We start from the raw sequence: 24,556 nt of genomic DNA, 5'->3' as shown, positions 1-24,556 counted from the left end.
TTATAACAAACTCAGTATGTATAAAGTCTTAATCTTTTTCTTATTTTTCAGTTGAGATGACTGGAGGTTAAGTAGTTGGAGTTTAAATCTGTTTTTACTTAAAATAATAATTAAAAATATGAAAAATTTGGCTTAATGCTTAGAGCTATTGTGCAATGCCCTAAAAAATTAACCGGAAAAAAATCTTGATTTTTAATAAAAAATGTATAACTATTGTTTAAAACAACTTAAAGTAAATTTTTAAACTGAAAAATAAACATTATTTAAAATAATTTAAGGATATAGTAATTTTAAAGGCCTGTTTATTTATGCCTTTAAATTTTTTAGATGTTTAAGAGGTTTTATAAAACGTCTATAAACAAAAAAAAGTTAAGTTGATTCTTATGAATATTCTAGTTAACTAATTACTTTTATGTTCGCGTCTTTTGAGAAGTTGAAATGTAATATAAAGCTGGTCTCACGTAAACAACAGTGCAAAATCATAAAAACTCAAACAAATGCAAAAATGTTAATCTTACACTAATAAAAAAAACATATTTTTTTATTTTTTATTAAAACTCTATAAAACTGGCATAAGTATAAGGTAAACATATAAGTGCAATAATCAAAAGAAGATGTTCTTTTAACTCTGAATTTTTCTTTACCTAACAAAATTTTAAAAATATGCAGTTTTTATAGAAAATACAAACAAAAACAAAACAATGACTTTGTAAACAAAACATCTTAACCTAGAATTTCTTAGTTATACTTTGTTAACTATTTATAAAGCTGTAATAACGTTTTAGTAAAAAAAATGTCATGAAAGAAAGCCTTTTCCACGTAAATTCACTTGAAAATAGTTTTAATTAAAACTTATTGACTACAGTTCCTGAAAGAGCCGTAAACCCTAAAGTACTCCAAATGATATTTAAACAATAATTAAAGAAAAAACAATAATAGTGTCAAGAATGAAGTTGACACTGTTATATAAGATAATACATGAAGATTGATAACAACTTAAGTGTCATAGTATAAATCTAACTCAAGGTGAAAAAATTGCACTAATGAAAAAAGCCTTATGTTCACATACGGAATGCGTTGATATATTTAAAACACATATATATATATATTTAATTATTTAAATATTTTAAATATGTATAGTATATTAACCATTGTATTTCTAAAAATATTATCAGGACTTATCCATAATGTGTTTATGTAAGCATTTCATTTATCTAGAAATACAAACTTATTAATGGTATCTAGATGTAACACTTAAAACACTTTAAGTGCTTTTATTGCAATCAAATGTTTTGTATTTATATATAATCAACAAATTAGCTTAGTAAGAACTTTCTCTCATATTTCAACAACAAAAATTAACAAATCATCTTTGTAAGCACTTATAAAGAACTTTTTCTCATATTTCTATACAACACACATTTTTGGGTTTAAAGTTTTTTTTTACTTGTCCTTACTAGTTATTTTTGAAATGATAAAGTAATAATTGAGTATCAATATTTATAACTTTAAATACTTTGAAAACTGTATTTATAGCCACTAAAAAAAACAAAAATAATGTAAACTATTTAGCACAACACTTAGTTTACTAATTAAATAGTCACATGTTTAGTAATACAATTATAAGCTGATATAACATAGTTATTAAAGACTACGGTTAAAATATTTATGTTAAGTTAAACACCATTTTAATACACAACTATCAAATATAAAATATAACCCTACCTTTCAATTCATTATGCTTGGCTTAACTATTATTTAATAACTGATATTTTTTACAAGACTTTACTAAAAGAGCGACTTTTCAACTGAATAGGATCTGTAGTCTTTTAGTACCTTAAAAGCTCTTTTTTATAATAAATATAGACTTTGATATATAAGCTTGAAAGGTAATTCAATTAATTGTTCTCAGTTCAGATGATGCATAAAACTCAATAAAATATCACTTTATAAATCTATTATATACAACTGAAATGTATTTAAGACCCTAAATTGTTTGATAGGTAAACTTCACATCATAAAATAAAACTACTTTACAATTGCATCATCTGAAAGTAAGTGTAAGTAATTGAATTACTTTCAAATGTTTAAAATATCAAGTTTATATATAATAGAAACAATGAAGTAGTTTAACACAAATTCAATTTAAAAGGAAATATAATTTTATGTGACAATACTTTAATACAAACAAGCAGCTGATAACTTTAAAGTATGATCTGAATCACACTTTGTAACCAACATTTTACCAAAAACCTTTTAATTTGAACATAATTTAGAAAAATTTATAAACCATCAAATCTCCTAACGAGAAAAACATAAAAAATTTAAAACACAACTATATATTTTTTTTAAAGAACTAAAAGCAGTTGGTCAAAAATAATTGCATTTCTATTTAAGTGAAAAATGTAGAAACAAAATGGAAAAAGTGCTAATGTAAGTAAAAAGGTTGTTTCAATAACAACCTTATTTTCAACTAAATTCAAACACGGCCTTAATCCTCTTCTTATATTACAACTAACACGCCTGGAGGCAGAAAAATTATAGTTTTAAAAATTTTACATTTAAAACAATTATCAAATGTGAGAACTATTTGGTTTAAAGCCATTATGAAAATTATGCCTTTAGGCAGTAGTCAAATAAAATTATACCTTTAAATATAAGACCTCATTTTGTAAAGTACATCAACTTCAAAATACTTATTATACAATTCTAATGAGTTTTAATACAAAATAAACTTTTTCCATTTTGTTTCTACATTTTTCACTTAAATAGAAATGCAATTATTTTTGACCAACTGCTTTTAGTTCTTTAAAAAAATTATATAGTTGTGTTTTAGATTTTAAGATGGGTAAAAAAACATTCGTTTCTATAAATGATTATTTCAATTATACTTTAGATCAATACTTAAATTCACACACTCTATTAGACAACTGAATTAAAAAAAAACTTAATTTATACTAGTTTAATAAAATCAAGCTAACTGGTGTCAGTGTTTAATACTTTCTTAGGTTAGAAACTAAAAAATATAGTTTATATACTTACTTAAAAGAAATATCAAGTTCACTACAATGTTCCGCTGAAAAAAGTAAGCACTTTATTAAAGACCTTTGTTCTTAGGCTTGTGGAAAAATATTTGAATGTTAAAGTTGTTTGAAAGATATTATTAACTGCTGACTAAGACTAACAATCTCAATATTATGTTGGCTTTCATCTAAGGAACAAATAAAATGCTCACCTGGTGTAAAAATAAACTTTCTTGTTCTTTAATATAAATTTTACATATTAAGCTTTAAATATGAATAATTTAGTTGGAGATCATATTTTCAATGGAATTTTTTAGAACTCTTTTTTAAGGAACAGGTTAACTGCCGAGTGAGAGACTTATTAAATTAAATCTCTTAACATTATACTAAGAAATACATTATCAAACAAAATCTTACGATGTCTTAAAGTTTTACATTTATGTTTTGAGCCGTAAATAGACAACAAGTTAAAAAACAAAAGCTTTATGAATGATTAGCACTAGCATTATAAATACTGTTTAGATACTAATGAAAATGTTAGACTAAATACAAAGTATTTTTAGAAACAAACTAGTTTTATAGCAGAGACTTACTAACAAACAAAATAAACTGAAAAGTATAAACAAATTAAGAGTTTATTTTTTAATTGAACAAATAAATAATAAAATGTCTCAGTCTATAAAACATTCCTTACAAAGTCTGTTTCTGTTTTTTAACCTTGCTTTAATATACTTTGTTTTTTTCACCTCAGTTAACAAGTTAATATGCTTAAATCTGTTAATATAGTTAAGTTTTGTATACAAAATCATACAACTTTACAACATGATCATTCATTGATGAAAGAATTATTTAACAATAGGAATAAGTTCTTAAACTGTATTATATTACATATATATTAATATGTCTTAGTTCATATAACACTCTTTACAAAGTGTTTTTTTTAATCAAGCTTTATATTACTTTGTTTTTTCTAGGCCACTTAATAAGTTAATATACTTAAATTTATTAATATATTTAAGTTTTGTATACAAAATCATACAACTTTACAACATGATCATTCATCGATGAAAGAATTATTCAACAATAGGAAAAAGTTCTTAAACTGTATTATATTACATTTATATTAATATATAAACTTATTGTTAAACTTTTATTGCGTTACGCCGTTTCCCTGCAGAGCAGTTCATCAGACGCTAAAAAAGCTGAAAACAAAAGTATACAGGGCGATGAATTGGAAAATAAAAATACACACATAAATGAAAATAATATTTACATTTGAAATATGAGTTTTAAATAATATGTAGTTTACAAAAGTTAAATTTTAAAGTTAAGTTAAATTAAAATGAAATATAGGTAAGTTTAGTTTAAATAATTTATTAACTATAGATTTTATATATTTTGAAAATTTATTTACTAAGCATTTAATATATTAGGATTTTGAAAAAATGTAAATACTAAGATTTGTAGGGGATTTTTAGAAAAAATTATTAATTAATGTAATATTAATATGTCTTAGTTTATATAACACTCTTTACAAAGTGTTTTTTTTTAATCAAGCTTTATATTACTTTGTTTTTTCGAGGCCACTTAATAAATTAATATGCATATGTCTTTTAATTTAAAAAGTTTTTTGAGAAAAACATACGACTTTAATAAATGGTTAATTATTAATGTAAATTATATTCGACAATAAAAGTAAGTTCTAAAAAACTAATGATTTTACAAAGATCAAAAAGTTCTATCAGATTCTTAATTCAATCGATTTTGAAGCTCAAATTTTTTTAGAAGTAAGTATTTGTTTGAAACAATATTTCCTTATCTAAAATAACTATAAAAATATAAACTTAAAGTAATAATTTTAAACAAGTAAAAATCAGTTAAACGGTTTTATTTGCAAACCAGAGTTGCAAAAAGTGTAAGATTTCTTAATAACAGACATAATTAGTAAATGGGTGACAATTCCAAACTGCACCAGATATTCCGGAGTTGATGATGACAGAAAAAAAGGATTCAGACGCATTAAGGATAGTTTCGTAACATACACTAGATATTATGGAAAATTTTCAAACATACACTAGACCAGGGCTTACAAAAGTGGATTATTTTAAAAAGTTAGGGGGCCATAAGCTTTAAAGCGGGTGAGAGGGAGTCATTTGAAACTTACTCTAGATGTTTTGGATTAGTGACAGAGAGCAACAAAATATGCTAGCGTAGGTTTTCTAAGAAATGTATTAGGAAGGCTTATTATAAGTTATTGAAAAAGGGCCTTAAGTATAAAAGTTTGGGAAAACTTTTAATACATATTCTTAGGATTTTGGTGCAAGAAAAAGTTTCTGATGTTAAAAAACAAATATTTTCGAAATTTAGAGCTTCGTACACATAATTTTTTATTTCAGCTTATTGTGCACAAATTTAAGTTATCTTAACGGCCACTACAAAGGATTTAAAAAAATTATAACTGGTTTTGTATATTTTTACTTCTATTTATATTGTAATATTACTTTTAGTGTACTTGATTATAGTTAGAGTTTTCCTAGACACATACTGTTTTACATTTAGTTATTTTAACTTTAAATAATATTAACAAATTAGTAAAAAAAACTAATATAGAATTACTAATCATACGTCATAGAAAATTCTTATGTCTGTTAACATTTTTTTTTGCTTCCTAAAAATGTAAGTTTATAAGTTAAAAATTCGTATAGTTTTGTTTATCTTTTATAGTTATTTAAAACTTATTAAACTGAATTCCAAGTTTGTTTCCATATAAAAACTTTGAATTGCATAAAAGTTTTATTAAAAATGATAATAATAGTAAATAAATGAATGAAGAGGCACTATTCTTGATCAGAAACTTTAGTTTTACGTCAGAAATGCATTTGGTAAACTATTAAAGTTATACTTTACTTAAAAAATGAAAAATGTGAGGCACACTTTTACTAGTTTTATTATATAACATTTCAAATTTGTTTATACTAATGTAGATTACCGATTTTGTTTTACAATATTTTTTTATACTGATGTGTGATTATAGTTTCCTAGTTTTAATTCTTATAGTATACTAAAAACTAACAATATTCTTTGAACTAATCGACCGTAGAATTAATATATTGAAATGTTATTTAGAACTATATTTAGTAAGATTTTATTTATTTGTTTTTTTCCATAAAATGTGTTTTGTTTTTGGTTTCAGTTTTATCCTTAAATCAATATTTTCATTACAGCTATATTAAACTTTTTATTACAAAATACTAAAAACTGAACAATTTGATATTATAGTGTAAGTAAGTTAAAACTTTAGTTTTAATTAAAAATGAAAAGACACCATAGAAATACCTGAGTTGTTGAAATAAAAAAGTTTAACTTCTAAGAACTTCTTACAGTTTTAACTATAGGTTTTTTTATGCAAAAGCTAACGTTTTACACAATAAGTTTGTAATAATAATGTCTATATAAGTAATAGATATAAAAAAATATTTCTAAACCTTGTAAAGAAAGAAAAAAACTTTAACTAAAAATAAAATGAGTGAAACTCTAAATATTGATATTTAGAAATATCGATATTACTGAAAAAAAAAAATGTTCCTAAAAGTCAAGTTTTTAGAAATTTATTATAGAAGTACATACTTTTACATTACAATAAACTAATGTTACAAAGTAAATGTAGACACTTGGTTTGTTTTCATAATTGTTTTATTCAAAAATGTTTATTATAAAACAAATAAAAAACTTGCTGCCTTATTTATAAAAGGCGAGACACACCTCTGGTTATTAAAAAAACTAATCTAATTTAGCTGTCTGTTTTAATTCTGATAACCAACTAGAAACTCTGAAAACTAATAAACTTAAGTGATTAAGTCATCTGAAATTTCCCAGCATAAACAAAATTCATATTTATATATTGTGATTAGATATTGATAACAATTGAAAATTTATTGAATTGAGTAACTTTAAGTAAGTTATAGGAGTAACAGTTTAAGTAAATAAAGTTTTTAAATTTTCTCAAGTTTAGAACAATAATCAATAAATTTAAACAAAATTTTGAAAAAGAATACCTTTAAAGTTTTTTGAAGCAAATAGTTTGACAAATTTTATTATAACGATGGAAATTGGCATAACGGAACATGAACTAAATAAAATTAATGCAAATATAACACTTTTTTTTTGCAAAAATAATGAACAATGAACCTCACCACACGATCAATAACAACAGCATCCGAGACAACCTACGACTAGTTTTGTCCTAACTAGGAATCATCAGGCAGACATAGTCGCGTAAAACCGCCGTTGTGACCTAAACCAAGCGGGGTTAAGTGCAAGAGCAAGAAGCAAGTGCAAGAAGCAAGTGCAAGAAGCGGCCGTTTCTGTCTAAAATCTGATAAATTGACGCAGCCAAATCATTCGCAGCCCAACGTCTAAGACTTCGGCAGCTTAATACGAGATTTAAGTCTCTACGCTCGCTTTAATCAGTTTTCTTGTAAAACAGCAGTTTCTAGCGACTAACCCTGTCTGATGAGTCCTAACCAGGACAAAGTTGGTCGTAGGTGGTAGTTTGCAAAGCCTACAAAACGGCTTTAGTAGAGAACTAAATGGAGAGAAAATGTAACAAAATGACTATTTTGTTGATTTTTACATGACAACATGTAGGCGATAGACGATTGTTTATCAAATCACAAAATAAAACCTTTACAATATATGTTTTTACGCTCTCAGTTTAGCCGTCGTTGTACAAGAAGCACACCAAAACTTAAGACTTTGTATTATTAGTAAGTACTTTCCCAGTTTTATTCGACTGATATATTAGGTGTTTTATAACTCTTATAATAAACTGTTTTCATTTAAAATAATATATATTGTAAGTTTATTAAATATTTATTAGTTACTAAGTTAAACATAATGAGTAAGGTAAATTGAGTAAAAGCCTTAAAAATTAAACGCTCAAACCGTTTAACACATAAGAGGGACCGAACCCCCCTTGTAAATACTAACAGTAGTTCCCATAGGCCCCTTCCAAATACAACTCTATAGAACACAGTAAGGTCAATGATTTTTAAAGTTAGGTAGTAGTTTGAAATATATAAATAATTTTTTAAAATATGTCCAAATAGTTTCAACAATGAATCAGTTTATCATACATTTTAGTATTTTTGGGACTCAACTCATTTTTGTTTTACTGTCACTTAGTATTACAGTAAAACCTTTTATATTTTTTCCATATATAAAATAATACACGCTTAGTTATTTGAATAACTCTTTAAATGCTTTAAAACATAAATCAATAACTTTATCAGTTGTAAAAAATTGAAAAAGGAGTAGCTTATTTTAAAAGTATGTGTACGTGCTGTATATTTTATTGTTATTTAATTTTAGGAAAACTAAGTTTATTTAATTTATTAGTTTTTTAGTTTGGCTAATTTAATATAAATCTTTTCTTATCATAAGGTTTTTTCCAGCTTTTCCTAAAACTTAACCATAAACTATTTTAACAGTTTAGATTCTTCAATGTATTTGTTTAAAATATTTAAAATATAACCTAGCTAACTATGTTGTTCAAATTATTAAAGTTATAATAATATTCTTGTAAGTATTTTAGGTAGGTCTTTAAGGGGGTTCCTTTTTGGGTATTATAGTTGCAGCGAGAAAAACGATTTTTTACTGTGACGTCATCATAATTTGGTAGACTTGTCATTTTCTAAATCAGGCACAACACTAAGTGATAAAAATTAACAACTATCTTATCAACAAGTGTTTTGTTAAATTAAGTAGGCTATTAATATGATTAGAGTATTATTTTTTTAAGACCGACCCAATTTACATTTGAAAATATTAAACTTTAGTTTGGTAAAAAACTGAACAAAAACCTTACTTACATTTAGAAGTCAGTAAAACAGTTGTATAAAAAAGATTAGTGACTTACCTAAACTATTAACATATTTACGGAAATAAATATATCTTAAAATGTCTATAACTTCTTCAAATGTATTATCAGGTGTTTGAATAAATAAAAAAAGAAGTCGAAAGTCAAATACAAATACCAAAATAGGACACCGAAAAGAAAAATTTATTTATAAAATTCGTTAGAATTCTTAAAAAAGCGATTATTTTGAAAGCATAAATCCACCAACAGAAATTGTTTTACTTTAAATATGTGAGTAGTTCTTTAAATAAATAAAAAAAAATTCTGCTAAATAAAAATTAGTTTAATTTCTTTACTAAATAACTATTAATAAAGAATATAAGAAAATAACTATAATTTTGAGCTTATGTTTAAAGCACAGTTAATTAGAACGAAAAAGTAACTTCAACAGAAACAAATTTATACTAATCAAAATTTTTAAAATAATACTAAAACAAGTAATGTAGATTAAGTAACAGAAAAAAATTAACTTAAAAAATTTTTATTTTCAAATAATATTACCAGGTTAGATAACTCATTTAAAAGTCATGAATAAGCTGAAAATACGAATTTTGTTAAGATAGCTAAAATTTTTAAACTCTCACAGTTTTGTTGAAAAACATGTTGTTCACTGTGAGTACTTATACTACTATGAAAAAATACTGAACCTTTTTCTTATCATATACTTTGAAACGTAGAAAAGAATGTTAAACTAATTTAAACTCTCATCAGTTCTTATCATGAACGCGATCCCAAATTTCGACTCTTGTGTCCTCTACACCGTAGACCGGTCCCATAAGATCGCAACTCGGTCCGTTCACGTTTTGGTGATAATTTGTTGGCGTCCAGTTACAACTGACCGGGCGGTTATAATATTCCTCGTTGAGGGCAATCTTTGCGTTCACATTTTCAGAATCCCCATAATTCTCATCATCATAATTGTTTTCATCATTTTCATCTTCTCCGTCAATCGCTTGTTCTCTGCAGAAAGTAAAAAAAAATTATAGTGCGAGGAGATTGTATTTAATATTCTAGTTTAATAGATTTTGTAAAAAATAACCTTTTATTTGACCGACGTGTTAGAAAACAATAGAATAAAATCATTGCTAAAATTCCTCCCGCAGCAGCCAAAATATACTCCCATTGAAAAACTTGATTCACAAAAGAGTCTGCACAAACAAGTTGTTGAGAATATAAACAAAGGGTTTTTGAAATTTGTAAATAATGAGAGAATTCTTCGGCAGATACGTAAAATGTTTAACAAATTAATTTTTTTTGAAAAATTAATTATAGTTATACTCGCACACAATGTACAGTAAAATATGAATTAAAATGTTTTTTTAATACAAGAAATGATGATTTTGTTTTGAACATTTTCTGTTTTTTATTCAAAATAGGTTTTGCTAATACTGCTAGTATATTTTTATTTTAGTTATTGTAATTTGTTTCAAACCCAAAAAAATTCCTAGCTATTTTAGGCTTACGAAAAATAAAATCAAAGCTCACTATTATCTTCCGGAACTTCACCGTTTCCTCCGGTACCTGTGTTTACGTTATTTTTTTAACTTACTATTAAAATTATAAAATATGGTTTTGCTAAACACCTTAGAGACCTAGAACAGATTGTTTTTTGTTCCTGTTCTACTTAAATATGTAAGGTTAGTGTGTTGTTTGAGTGTTTTTATTTTAAAACTTAGTTTTACGGCAAGTTTATTTTAATTTTTTAACAATACACGCATTAATTAGTGTTTTTCATGATATCAACAAAATCATTTAATTTTTTTTTCTTTAAACTAATAAATAAAAACCACTAAATAAATAGTTGTATTTATACACTTTTAGACTGTATTGCGTTTTAAAAACTACAAAAAAACAAACTTACTGTTAAAAGACTCTTTTTGACACATAAAGACGTCTTTATAATTTTTTTCAAAATTTTTTGAGTAGAATCTGTTTTTAACACACTTGTTTGGCTCAACACAGCTATTGCATTCCTTATCTGTTTGTTAAATATTATATCAAATACAAAATACCAATATGCATTTAGGCCCTTCAAAGACACTTAGAATTTTTCACAATCTTTTTTTCAAGCTTTTAATTATTTTGTTTTTGAGTTCCTCCCTATCAATTAATTTTCAAAAAGTCCGAAATTTCGAATCCGAGTAAAAAAAATAATTAAAACTCAGAAATATCAGAAAAAGGTAAAGTAGATATGATCAACCAATACCAATTATTTTTTATTATGTTATGTAAACTATCATGTTCTTCTTTAAACATTGTTCTTTAGAAATAATGATATCGTTAATAATTTTAAGTTGTACAAGTCATAATAAAAGTATATTTACTCATAATAATAATAATAAAGAAATACTTAAATAACTTTTTTTAGTACTTTTAGCTGTAGCTGCAAAATCACGTGACTTACAGTAAATAACACATATGCAACAAAACACAAACTAACTTGGCAGTTCCTCTGTTTTGGTCGCAACGCATATGCCCTCAGTATAATTGTGGCTCAACCCGATTGTCAAGCAGGTTTTACGGTGATCACACTCGCCGCAAGACTCAGCGCCTGAGTAACCAGTTTCAATGTCGTGTAACTCATTTTAATGTTAGACAAAGTTAAGTCAAATTAATATATTTTTTAACAAACTATTGCATAAATTAAAACTAAATGTTTCAAGAAGTAGCAATGCATGAGTAAATCAGCTATTTAATCTAATACAAATCAGCTTTTTATATAAATAAACATACTGTCTTTATAACAAACTTTAATCTGTAATAGATTGTGTAAGATTCTTAGTGTTACAAACAACTACTTAAACTAAAAACCATAAGAAAGAATTTTAAGTTTGTGGCAATTATAGTGTCTTGATCTTTTCACGGGATTTCCATTTAAAAAGCCCTTCTGACTGTTGAAATAACACTCCTTGTTGTAAGCACACGAATTACAATCTGTTTAAGTTTTGAACATATCATTTTTTAATATTATTATTTTAGTGTGTTCAGATGAAAACTTGAAAACTGTTTTATTAATAAACACTCTGTCTGTATTTTTTTATTTAAACTTGCATTTGAATAATTATAGTAAATATGATCTATTTTAATAAGAATACTTTATAGCTAAATAAAACTATTTTAGGTTGTTAAACAAACATGATGCTTTAAGAAGTTTTTTTTTTAATAACTGTTTTAAACACAAGCAAAACTACTAACTCTTTTATAAACGTGAATCTTCATAGTTCTTAGTTTTTTAAATACTATTGTATACTAATAAATAATGAACAATTTAAAAGTAACTTGTTAATATTTCATTAATGAGTTTGCGAATTTTCTTAATAAAACTGATTTAGCTAATAACATAAAAGTGGCCTGTTTGTTTTTGATTTAGTAAGTAATTTAGCAGTTAGAAAGAAACTGTTTTTTTATTAATTTTTTAAGTAATTTAGTAAGTACTAGTTTTCGATTGTGTACAAAAAAAATTCTTAAAATATCAATTAATATAATTAATAAAATGATTATTTTTAATCTTTTTTATTTGATTACTTTATCCTTACTGCATGAAAAGATACATACCATGTCGACAATATTTTCCTTTAAATCCCGGCTTGCAAATGCACATTGTTTGGTTCTTCACTATTCTGTTCTGCTTGTACAACAGACTTTTAACGTCAAAACTTTCTGTCGATTTCACAACTGCCCAGTCAATGCAAGTCGCATCATTTTTGCAAGGATTTTTTTTATCTTCTTTACATTTTATCTTATCACCTGGTAGACAAAAATTTAAAAAATTATTGATTTTGGTTTAATAATAATTAAGCCATTACGTAACATATAAACTTTTAATTCATACTTTTTGCTGAACTATAATTTAATGAAAAGGGACTTAGGTTAATCAGCTTATTAAAAAAAAATTATTGCAAAAATTTGACTCGTCAGTAATAACACATAAAACTAAAAGTTTTACGAACTTATTTCGCAAAACTGTCCACTAAATCCTTCTAAACAAACACATTTTCTTTTATTGTACACTCCATTATTTTTGCACACTGATAACTGTTCTTCTTCTTCATCATCTGTGTTAAATTTATATTTGCTTAAAAGTTTTTATTTTCGTTTCAACACTTTTAGGATTCTATTAGTTAAAAAAAGTGTTTAGAATATTTGGAAATCCTCGTTTATCTAAATAGCGTTTGTTTTAATTGTTGTGTATAAAGTCTCGTAATCAGCTAGTTTAACTTTTACATACTTTTAAATATATCAACCTTATTTTATACTTTAAAATTTTTTTAAGACTGCAGAGTTTTTTTAAGAGCAGAAAAATATTTAAGCTTTTTAGTATTTTAGTTTTTTATCTTTTTTAACTATTTTAATATAAAATTGCTTTTACTGTTTAAGTTAAATTATTAAGTAAATAAAAAATACCTTTTTAACAAAAATACTTAAAAAGAAAAAGTTTCGTGAAAAAGTTTCAGCGTGTTACATTTTACTTTATTTAAAGAAGTTGTAACCTATAATTCAAGTATTCTAACGTTAGTTATAAGTGTTGTTTATTTACTTTTTAAAGTCAACTTAAAGTGTTATATAGATTTTTTAGTTCGTATTTTACCAAACAAGATTCATAGTACATTACTAAACACAAAGTTCAGTTAACTTTCGTTTAGTTTTATGTTCTCTCTTTTTTTTCGTTTTACTGATTGTTTATTATTAAAGATTTAAATATTTAAATTATAACAAAAAACATGTGTAATGGCTCGTAAAAAACTTTATGAGCATGTGGTGTACGACTCGATAACCTAAAGATTTCTTTGCACACCAGGTACTTAGACAAAATTTATCATGCCCTTTTTTTTATCGTTCAATGAACAATAGTAAAGTGAGAGTATTCATATTTGTATTTTTAAGTCGCACCTGCGGATGCATTTGAATTTGCCTCACCACTGTCGCCACTTTCAGGATCACCGGAAGGTGAACTTCCAGCACCACCAGCGGGCTCCGGGTTTTCGACATCATCAGAGGGCTCCGGGTTTTCAGCATCATCAGCGGGCTGTGGGTTTTCAGCATCATCAGCGGGTTGTGGGTTTTCAACTTCATCAGCGGGTTGTGGGTTTTCAACTTCATCAGCGGGTTGTGGGTTTCCAGCATCACCATTGGAAGGTGAACCATTAGAACTTGATTCGTCTCCAGCACAAAGGAAAACCATCAAAAAAAAGGTTATCCAGAAAAGTTTGTTCATTTTTCTGTGTCTTAGAAACTAATTTTCACTTAGTTGGCTAAAATGTTGATTAGAACTTCAATACTATCACACAAAAAAAAACAAAATTTTACTTAATCGTTTTAACCTGGTGTAGTCTATAGATACAAATTCACAAAGAATTTGAAGAGTAAAACAATTTACTTATCATAAGTTTATACTTTTTATAAAATATAACTATATTGGTGTATTTTATAGCTATTAATTAATTTTTTAGTTTAGTTTTTTTTAAGGTTTTAAAACATTAATATATGTTTTAGTATATTAAAATAACATATAACACATACTTTAAGTGATGTTAATAAATATTGGAAAAACTTATAAATGTAGTTGAATAATGTTTTAAATAAAATGTAAGCAAATATTATCTAATAACATAACAACTCACTATTGTATAACGTTTTAGTATAGTCTCTATTATTTTCTGTTTTCCTAAAATTAAACAGTATAGCCAAAATTAAACCAAATTAAAACACTTTAGAAAATAATTAACGATGTTTTACCTTGATATTTTATGCAAATAAATATAAAAAATTCAATTTAAAGTATTATTAGCGTCACCAAAATAATTGAAAAGAATATAGCGTTAGACCGTTTACTAATAAATCTAAGTTTATATATAAAATTAACAGTTCAGTCTGTTTCGCGTAATTTTAAAAATCAAAATGAAATTGTACTGAAAAAAAAAATCAAATTAAAATAGATAGTTGTATAAATAATCGTGTATTTCTCATATAACTGTTACTATTAAGTGTAAAGTAACAAGTATGATAGAGAAATATTTTTTTTAACTTTTTTTTACTAACTAATGACTATAAACAAAATCAAATTAAAACTTTGTGCTATAAACAACACAAAAGATTAAAACAATTCTTTTTATATAAAATAATTCTTTCATATTTAATTTTAATTTTATAAAATCTTTAATTTATTTATTATTTTAAAAAGCGAAATTTAAATTAGAATAGTACTTCTAATTAAAAACAATAACTTTTAATCACATAGGCCGTTTAAAGCTTATAAAAAAATTAACTTTATTCTTGCCATAGCTTCATTAAAAATAAATAATTTTAGATATGTCAACAAAATAAACACGTATCTCTTAGTTCAGAAGTTTTATTTGCATTTCTTTTATTTTAGCTTACAAACCGTTATACTACTAACAGTTTGTATAAAGTTTTCTTTTATAGACACAGATAGTACAAAGATTTTAAAATTAAAATAAGCTGCTTTTCAGTAGTATGTAACTTATAAAGACTTAAGGAGTGATAAATTCAAGATTAAAATTTTAATCAAATTTAGAAATCTGTAAATTTGATTAAACTACACCAAACTTAATCTATCTGTTCAAAGTTTAAAGTAGCTTTACAAAGCAACAAAATTATATTAGATTTAAAAGCTTAATGATTTCAGTAATCAAAAGGATTGTAAAACTATCATAATTTTTCAAAAATGGTATGTAATTACAAAAATAAAACTAATCAGTGAAAACTTTCCGATTATACTTTTATCGAATTAATAATCTGAAAGCGATTTTTTAATCGACATCAAACTTTATATACTAACTTAGAATTTAAATTAACTTTACAATGCACCAAACTAATATAAAAATTATTAAATGCTTAAAGTGTCGTTTAGTTTTGTGTTTACTAATCATACATATAATTTCAACTACTTAAGAACAATGGTTTTGTTAATTTTGTATAATTTATACACAAATAAGTTTATAATTCACTTTGGATATCACTAACTATAGAAATAAGTTTTTTGTAATCTAAAGTTATTTAAGATCGAAAAATAAAATTTGCAAGTTAATCTCCTAAAATGATGAATTGATATAAGTTGTACAGCGAAACTTGGTTATTCAACAAAAATATACACAACAACATTTTGTCATAAACGCCATTTAGATAATATTAAAAAATTAAGTGTGTTGCATACTTTATCTAACTTTAAAAAAAATATTCAAAATTTAAAAAATTTATTAAAAAAATCCGAAAAAAACTACTTAAACACATTTTAAACAAATATTCAAATCAAATAAATTTATTTTTTTGTCCTTTTACTTGCATTAAAGCGTATGAGAAAGAAAAGTAAAGCATAAGAAATTAGAAGCTCTGAATTATGTGTTTTCATTAAAATTAAAAAAAATTAATTAAAATTACACAAAAACTAACTTTATTAAACTGCTAGTAAAAGTAGCTAGTAAACAAAGTTTACAAAAAAAATTTCTTTTGTATAAAGTATAAAAATGAATTAACTTTTTTCAACGATAACCATAAAGTTTAAAACTACGCAGGAACGATAAAACATCTTAACATTATCACTTGGTCTAATTCAATTCCTATTTATCACTCATTTAGCAAAGTAAACACTTTATTTAAAGTTATCAAGTGAAGATTTAAACTATATTTATATTATCTTTATTTGCAAAAAAAGTAAAACGGCGATAAATTATAATTTCTACTAAATTTAACATAGAATATACTTAGTTTATTTTCTTTTATACTACGATAATACTTTATAAATGAGTATTTTTGTCCAAAAAAAGCTTAGCAAATATTGACATTTTAACATACAGAAGGTAAAAATTAACAGATTTTGACTTTTAAATAGTTAAAAGTTTATAACATTTAGTTTGTAATAGAAATTTTAAACATTAAGTTTGCTATAGTTTTGTTTATACAGATTTCAACTAGATACCTCAATTATAAAAAAAATAATTATTTTTATTCAGTTTTGTTCTAAACAACATTTTAGCTAAAAAAAGATTTAAAGTAATAAAAACATTGTTAAAAAATGTGAAACAAAATTTAAATGATGTTAGAGAATCAAAACTCTACTTCTATTTAAACATTATAATAAATAATATGTAACTAAATATAAAATCCTTTTCTACGATATACTTACTATAAGTATTTTTCTAAAAGATTAAAGCTTTATCAATAAAGTTTTTAAAACTTTCTATATATATATTTCTTCCTAAACTTAGTGTTCAGAAATATAATCAATGAATATAACACTCATACATATTTTATTGCAAAACTTTATACGGCATTTTAACTTAAAAACATTAACAAAAATTAAACTTTTTAAAATCAATTTATGAACAATAATATTATAAATTACCAAATAGGAATGTGTGCATTAAAATTATGCAAAAAAATACCAATTTTGTTTTAAAGTTGTATAGATCATTATAATCTAGAATGAAAAAAGTCAAAGCAGGTAAAAATTATTTTATGTCGCGTCACAATGATTGCAAGATAGTTAGAAAAATATAAATGTTTCCACAAACAATACAATAAGCACGGAAGTAATATTAATAACATTTCAAGCTGTTGAACTACAAACTAAGTATTTACTTCAACGATTAGAAGCAAAAAAAAAATTGGATAGTAATAATGATAATATTAAATAATAAATCAAGTTTGTTTAGTAGTAAGTTAGAGTTACTGCATTACGAACACGAAAAAAGGTTTATTTAAAACATTTATTTTATGTTTGCGACACAATAACAATAATAAAACTAAAGCACAAACTAAAAGATAATTTACTGCTAATTATTTGAAAAATTGGGTAAATTCAAAATGTTATTTTATATTAATTTGTTTAGAAAATATTTAATGCGTATATTTATAAATAAAGCTTTTTTTTAATAAAAAGTAAAAAAAAAAAAATTTTTGACTTGATTTTTGTTTTATTAAAAAAAGTTTAAGTATTGGTTGCATTTTAATTTCAACGCTTTTACCAAACTGTTATATTTTAACTATTCAGATATTAATGTTTTGGTAAATCTAAAGCAAGTAAACATAAGTACAATCTGAACTAAAAAAAAATATTTTAAATGTTTAAGTGGTTGTATGTAAATAATAATAAAATCATTTTTTAGTCGATAGACTTGTTATTTAACTAGTTTCATTGTAGTTTACTGCATATGATTAAGACTTTTACCAGTTTTTAATTTATATTCAAGTTTATGCTCAAACTATGCTTAAACGTTTTATCTAAAATAACTTGCGAAAAAAAACAAAGTAAAATAACTAATTATAAAAATTTTAAATTTAGGCAGTAAAAGTAGTACAAAAAGTAAATGTAGGCTTTAAATGTAAATAAAAAATTACATTTAAAACATTGTCAAAAAAAAAATTGATTTAAACTTAATAAGACTTTTAAAAATTCGTTGTTTACCATAAACATATATAAATATATAATTTAAAAGTAACAGCTTATAGCATAAAGATATTTTTTTAGTAAAACTACTTTCTTAACTAAAAACATTAAAGTATTACTTAAAAACGAATAGGAGTTTAAAATGCACGAAGATACACTTTGGCAAGAAGTTTCAACTATACACGAAGGTTAAATTTGCACGAAGACACTTTTGAACGGATTAAAAAAATAGTTGTTGTTTTTTCGTTTTTAATGACTATTATTTTTCTTTTACTATCACTATTACCCCTAACCCTTGCCCTCAATCGGTATTCTTTATTGTTTTTTTGTAATTGAATTATATATTTCATTTTTTATTGTCTTTTTTTATTAATATGTTTTTAGGTTTTATTTTTATCACTGTTACCCCTAAGTCCTAACCCTTAATTTAGTGAGTACAACTTTATTTTTTGTTAGTTTGTTTATTTTTTTCATTTAAAAAAAAAAGGTTCTTGTGCAAAAATTTCTTCGTGCAAAAATGTCCCTTTGTGCAAAAAGTCTTCTTGCAAAAGTGTCCTTTCTTGCATATTAGACCTTTCATGCAAAAATTTCCTGGTGCATATTTGACCTGTTCCCCTTAAAAACATGTTTTTCCTTAAAGAGTTCTAGAATAAGAAAAATATTTTTTAATATTTATAGAAAAACAAGCATATTTTGAAACAAAACCACTCATACGTTTTAATCTATATTTAAATTGTTCTTACTCATACTTACTAAAGAAAAACTCTCTTAAATAACAACAGTCAAAGTCTTTTTTTTAAAGAAATAAAGCGACCGTATTAAATAGGACAATCATATTAAATTTGTAACGAAAATACAGACGCAAACCGTCGGAGAAAAACAAATTAACTGTATTACCTTTTTTTGTAAGTTTCAAATTGATCATAAATCTAATGTTTGTGAGTATATATTTTTACTCTTGTTGCTGTAGAAGTATAATAAATGTCGAAAAAATAAGTAGCTTTTCAGTTTGAACTTTATTAGCATACTTAAATTTTACGAACATAATCATGTCAATTCGTTTTTTGTAATTTTTCTTTCGTACAACACCAATTTTTTCAACTAAATACAACTTCAATTCCGCATGTCGCTCTACTTTCGTCAAGTTGAAATGACAGCTTTTAAAATGTCATTGCGTCAAAATATTTAAATGTAACCACTAAACTAGCATTTCACTCTCAACATAATTTAAGCCACATATCTAGATTTTTGTTCAAACATTTATCAGTGTTTTTGTTTAGTACATATTTTTTACTTACAAAGATTTAATCACGTTACAGATCTTACCTGATCTAATTTCTTTGTATTTTGTTGTTAAAACGACAATTGAATTTGAAATCAATGCATTAAAAACAGTTTAAGTTGTTAGCAAAAATATAGTTGTAGTTTAGGGATGAGCAACGAAAACCGCCTTTTCAAAAAAAAAAAGAATTATATTTTTGAAGATTTTTTTTAAACTACTAAAACAGTTAACTATTTTACAATAAAATTTTACTGAAACTACTTCAAGTCGTCCCTTTTGTATGTAAACAATTTTGAAGTAGTTAAAGTATTGTATACTATTTAGAGGAAAATATTAGCATATAACTGCAGCAGTTAACAAACAAAAGTTTAGCAAATTAATCAAAGTATCTTTAAAATTAAATGGAAGGAAAATTTTGAACTATCTTTAAATCTGTGAAGTATAGTCTTTGATATGTTTAAAAAGAAGCAGGTTCTGCTGCCAGTAGTAACTAGATTCTGACTCCAAAACACTCCCAATGTTCAATGATCCGTGAAGTGATCGAGGTAAGTATTGGAGGGTCGTGTTCACTCCTAAACTGCGCAATTTTTCCACAACAAAAAACTGCGTAAATAAAAATTTATAGTACCCTTAACAAAATTAGTATGTTGTCAGACAAACACAATCTTTTTAAGCTACTGAAAACGAAAAGACTAAATATTTTGAGTTTTGTATAACTGTTTCAAACTTTGATGTTTTTAAAATCCATAATTTGTTTGAAAACTTTTTTATTACAACAAAATAGTTCACCCCGTCATCTCGGAGCTGGTCGTATCCACAAACAAGGACGTGTGTCCTCGGAAGTTTTGACAAATTTTCATCAGTTTCCATCAAAGGACACATTCTCGGATCCAACACAAGTTTGGTCACTTTTGATTGAAACATTTTGATCTCTGCTGATTCCGATTTAACTTGCTTTTTTGCTGCCTTGTTTGCACTTTAAATACAACACTTATTGAAATTAGCATAGAAAAAAAAACATTACAATGAAAATATTTAGTAGGATAAATATTAAGTAATCATAAATAAAAATAAGCTTAAATGCTGTTTAGAAAGCTAATAAATTATTGTTAGTTTATATACTTTCTATGCTTAAAAAATTGATTGCCTTATTTTTTAAACAAAAACGTGTATATTTTAATTTAAAACTTTCTTTATCAATAACATTGAATAATATTTTTTGACACTTTATGTAGCTGATTTATTATAATAGAAACATTTAAAAACCTTTAAAAGTCATCAAAACTGTCATTAGCTACAGAAAAACATGAACACTTCTTTCAGCTTCTCAACACTAATAAATGTTTAGGTTAATAATTTAAACTAGCTGCTATCAAAATAATTATATAGTTATAAGATAATAAAGTCGTTGTAAAATATTGGAACTCAACTAAATTAGTTAAAACTAGTTAGCACGTTTTGTTCGACATCTTTGAAAACTTCTTACTTATTTTCAAGGTAATGATTTTTAATCCATTTGAGCTTATCGGCAATATATTTGTTCGTAGTATCAATATGTATATTTTCATCGAGTAAGTCCCTCAGATGGGCCTCACTTTCTAACCTACAAAATATATTCAGAAAAATTTTGTAGTAACTTCAAGCATATTTTTGACTTTTTTATCCAGTGTGATGCGTTCATTAGTATATATTAGGCCGCAAGATCTTTATCTGAAAAATTTAAATAATGTGGTAAAAGAGTTAGAAAAAAACAAAAAAATTAGATAATAATAAAATATTATCTAAAATACGAACCCTACTTAGTTTTGAAAATTTATCGCATTTTTATGCAAACAAACTAAATACTTATGTACTTTAATACCATTCACAACCAATAAGCAATAAGTACTTAAGTATACTTTTTTTCTTTCTTTTTTTTTTGTTAAATTTACATTGGTCAACTCTTTACAGCTTTTAAGTAATTAAGTAATTCCTCTATTAATACAGCATGATTGATAATTACTAGTCGGTGGTTGTTTTGTAATTATATAAGTTTTTAGCGAAAAATATCAATATAAGCATAGTTATATTAACTAAATTTAATACAAAAAAAAAAGCAAGTTGCTTTTTAAAGTATTAAAATAAAAAAAAGAAAGTCTATATTTTGTGTAGAATTTTTTGAGCTATGATATGTAATTTTAAATTGTGCGAAGAAATATACGATATATATGGTTAAATTAAAAAGTACTTTAAAGTAGTTTGTTTAAAAACAAAGCTGTTAATATATAATAAAATCACATAAGAAGAATGTTGATGTAAAAAAATCCTTCTGTACATGATGAGTACAATTAAAATGGTCACACAGTCATATTATTGATGATGTCACAAGTGTGTCAACTTGAAAATTATATAAAAATTCATAGAGTTGTTCAAATTAACTTATAATAAAAACACAAAACTTTAGACAAAATAAAACGGTCTGTATACCACGACTACAAAAAAAAACATTAAAGCGATTAGAACAGTATCACATATTTGATGACGTCACAAAACTGCAACTAACCCCCAGTATGACATCATGAAGCTGTAGATAAGCCATGTGGGCATCAAAGGGTTTCCGTCAATACCGCGCATCTGAATGCTGTCCAGATCAAAGTTGACCATTTGAACTGAAGGGTAAACGAGGACTTGCATCACTGGTGGTGTGATAGAAAGTTCGTTGTTCTTCAATAAAGTGTTTGTTATAGACATGGCCAAGTTTCCTCCTAATATGTATTATATTTACAATTCGTGTAGTTCATTTCATTATTACCTTCATACTGTCGAAATGAAACAAATAGAAATTAATCTTTGTTTTGAAATATTTCAAATAAGTAATTTATCAATTATAAAAAATCAGTTAACCTTAGACTATTATTTTTTTTAATGATATAAACTTAAGACATTTTTATTTTTTAATAAATTCATAATAATGTTTATTTTTACCTAACAATGTAAAATGTTAACTTTATCTAACTAGCATACCTGCACTATCTCCCGCTAACACCACTTTGTTTACGTCACAATTATATTGTTTTTCGCATGATGACAGAAATTCAACAGTTGATTTCAAACAATCTTCGTATGGAATTGGAAACGGATATTCTGGTGATAATCTGTAGCTAAAAGAAAGAAAAAAAAGTTTAATGTTTTTATCATTAATTTATGTTATCACTTAAGAAGCACTACAAACTAAATTTTAATTTAAAATAAAACAATTTTTTGAAACATATTTTTTTAATAAACTATGTTATTTGTTCGCAACTTGCTAATAACAGATAAACAACTTATCTCTGTAAACTTCATCAAGTTTTAAATCAAATGAATTGTGTAACAAATTCGTTAATATTTATTCAACATGATTTAAACATGTAAAAATGTCAAATTTAAAAAAAAGTGATGTTTTTTAGAAAGGATAGTTCAAAATACTATATTGTGTTATATTTTAATGTCGAAAAACAAAAGATTTTAGAAATGAATTTTGTATAGTTCTAACAATATGACAAATTAAAAAAATGTTGAAACAGTAAAAGTCTTTTTTTCTAGCCAAACTTACTCAGGTGACATCACGATTGAATTGGTGTGAATTGCCATATGCGCCAAAACCTTTTTGTAAGATTCTGATAATAATAAACTAGTGTTATGTAATCGTGACAGAAATAAACCAACAAATAAATAATGTTCTCTTTATTATATCAGCTTGTAAATAAAATAAATATTGTATAACACTTGTTAAAAGCAACATGTTATGTAAGTTTATAAATGTAACAACAACTAGTGTTTATAATTTTAATAAAATCAAACCAATGCTTCCAATAGTCCAGCCACCTCCGTGGTAATAAACAATTGTCGGTAGTTTTTCATTATTCTCTTTTTGCTAATCTCAATTCTCAACAATTCAATAAAACTCTATGATGTTGTTACAGGCTGTTATAATCTTTACCAGACTTTTGTGGTCTTACTTAATTACTCTGAGGCACCTAACTACACACTATTGGTGCTTTGTACAATCTGCTATGTAGACCGGATCACGTCTCTTTTGTACCGTATTTTTTAAGTTAGCGATACGCACTTCCTATTGTGCAAGTTGGTAAAGGTCGTCATCTCGACTTGAAATTAACCAACTAAATGAGGTTCTTTCCTGGATGTTGATCTGATTGTACTAACAATTTAGGTTTCTGTAGACTACTGGTTCTGGGATTCTAAACAAAAGAAAACTAGAAGTTAAAACTTTATATTTATTTTTTTCAAACTCATTCCAGTCCCTAGAAAGTTGGCTTCACTGGGCCTATAATAAACTACGTTAATAATGACTACTGGACTTTATTTATGTACTTAACTTAAAGTTTATTAAAAAAAAAATAAACTAATTTTGGGTCACCACTAATTAACTAAGAAGTATGAATGAAGGTATGAGCTCAAACACCGGTGTCACGATTACACTAACGAGGGAGATACCGGAAGTCCGGGTTTCTATGAAACTAGCTGTGAAATATGCTTGATTACATATGTAACAAGGGCCTGGTATATAACTGAAACTAACGCTCTTTAATGTAATTCACAGTCCTCAGTTAGTCCTTAAACTAATTTCGTTATCAAATTAAGTATTTTTATCATGTGTTAAATTAACTTATACCATTACTTAACTGAAATCGAGTCTGTGATTAGAAAGGTCTATTTTACTGTAATAAATGTGAACAGTAAGTGACTATAAACTAACACATAACAATAACAAACACAGTAAAAATTAATAACCACAAAATAAAAAGCCTCAGCTTAACCGCTTAACTTAAAACGTCTAACATGGTTACAAAAGTAACTAGTTTAGTGACTATAAATTCACGGCTGTAAAAGCTAGAACGACAAACTAAATATTAGTCTATATAAAGCAAAGCACGAGTTTTTGAGAA

The 24,556-nt window shown here is 25.1% G+C and overlaps 1 protein-coding gene across 1 annotated transcript; it reads right to left on the bottom strand.

Annotated features, from left to right (window-relative positions):
- Positions 1-20,054: 20,054 nt before the first annotated feature.
- On the bottom strand, positions 20,055-23,240 carry LOC145832609 (arylacetamide deacetylase-like). The gene is made up of 5 exons (XM_082939912.1): positions 23,203-23,240; positions 22,632-22,768; positions 22,171-22,372; positions 20,418-20,604; positions 20,055-20,231 (listed from the first exon to the last, which is right to left on the bottom strand). The coding sequence occupies exons 1-5, from the start codon at positions 23,238-23,240 to the stop codon at positions 20,055-20,057; spliced, it is 741 nt and encodes a 246-aa protein (XP_082796038.1).
- Positions 23,241-24,556: the final 1,316 nt, after the last annotated feature.

Source organism: Thalia democratica, chromosome 3 (genome assembly GCF_965202585.1).
Source record: "Thalia democratica chromosome 3, ktThaDemo2.hap1.1, whole genome shotgun sequence".
NCBI classification, from domain to species: Eukaryota; Metazoa; Chordata; class Thaliacea; order Salpida; family Salpidae; genus Thalia; species Thalia democratica.
Note: the sequence above shows the minus strand (reverse complement) of the source record. Positions and strands in the feature narration are given on the sequence as shown.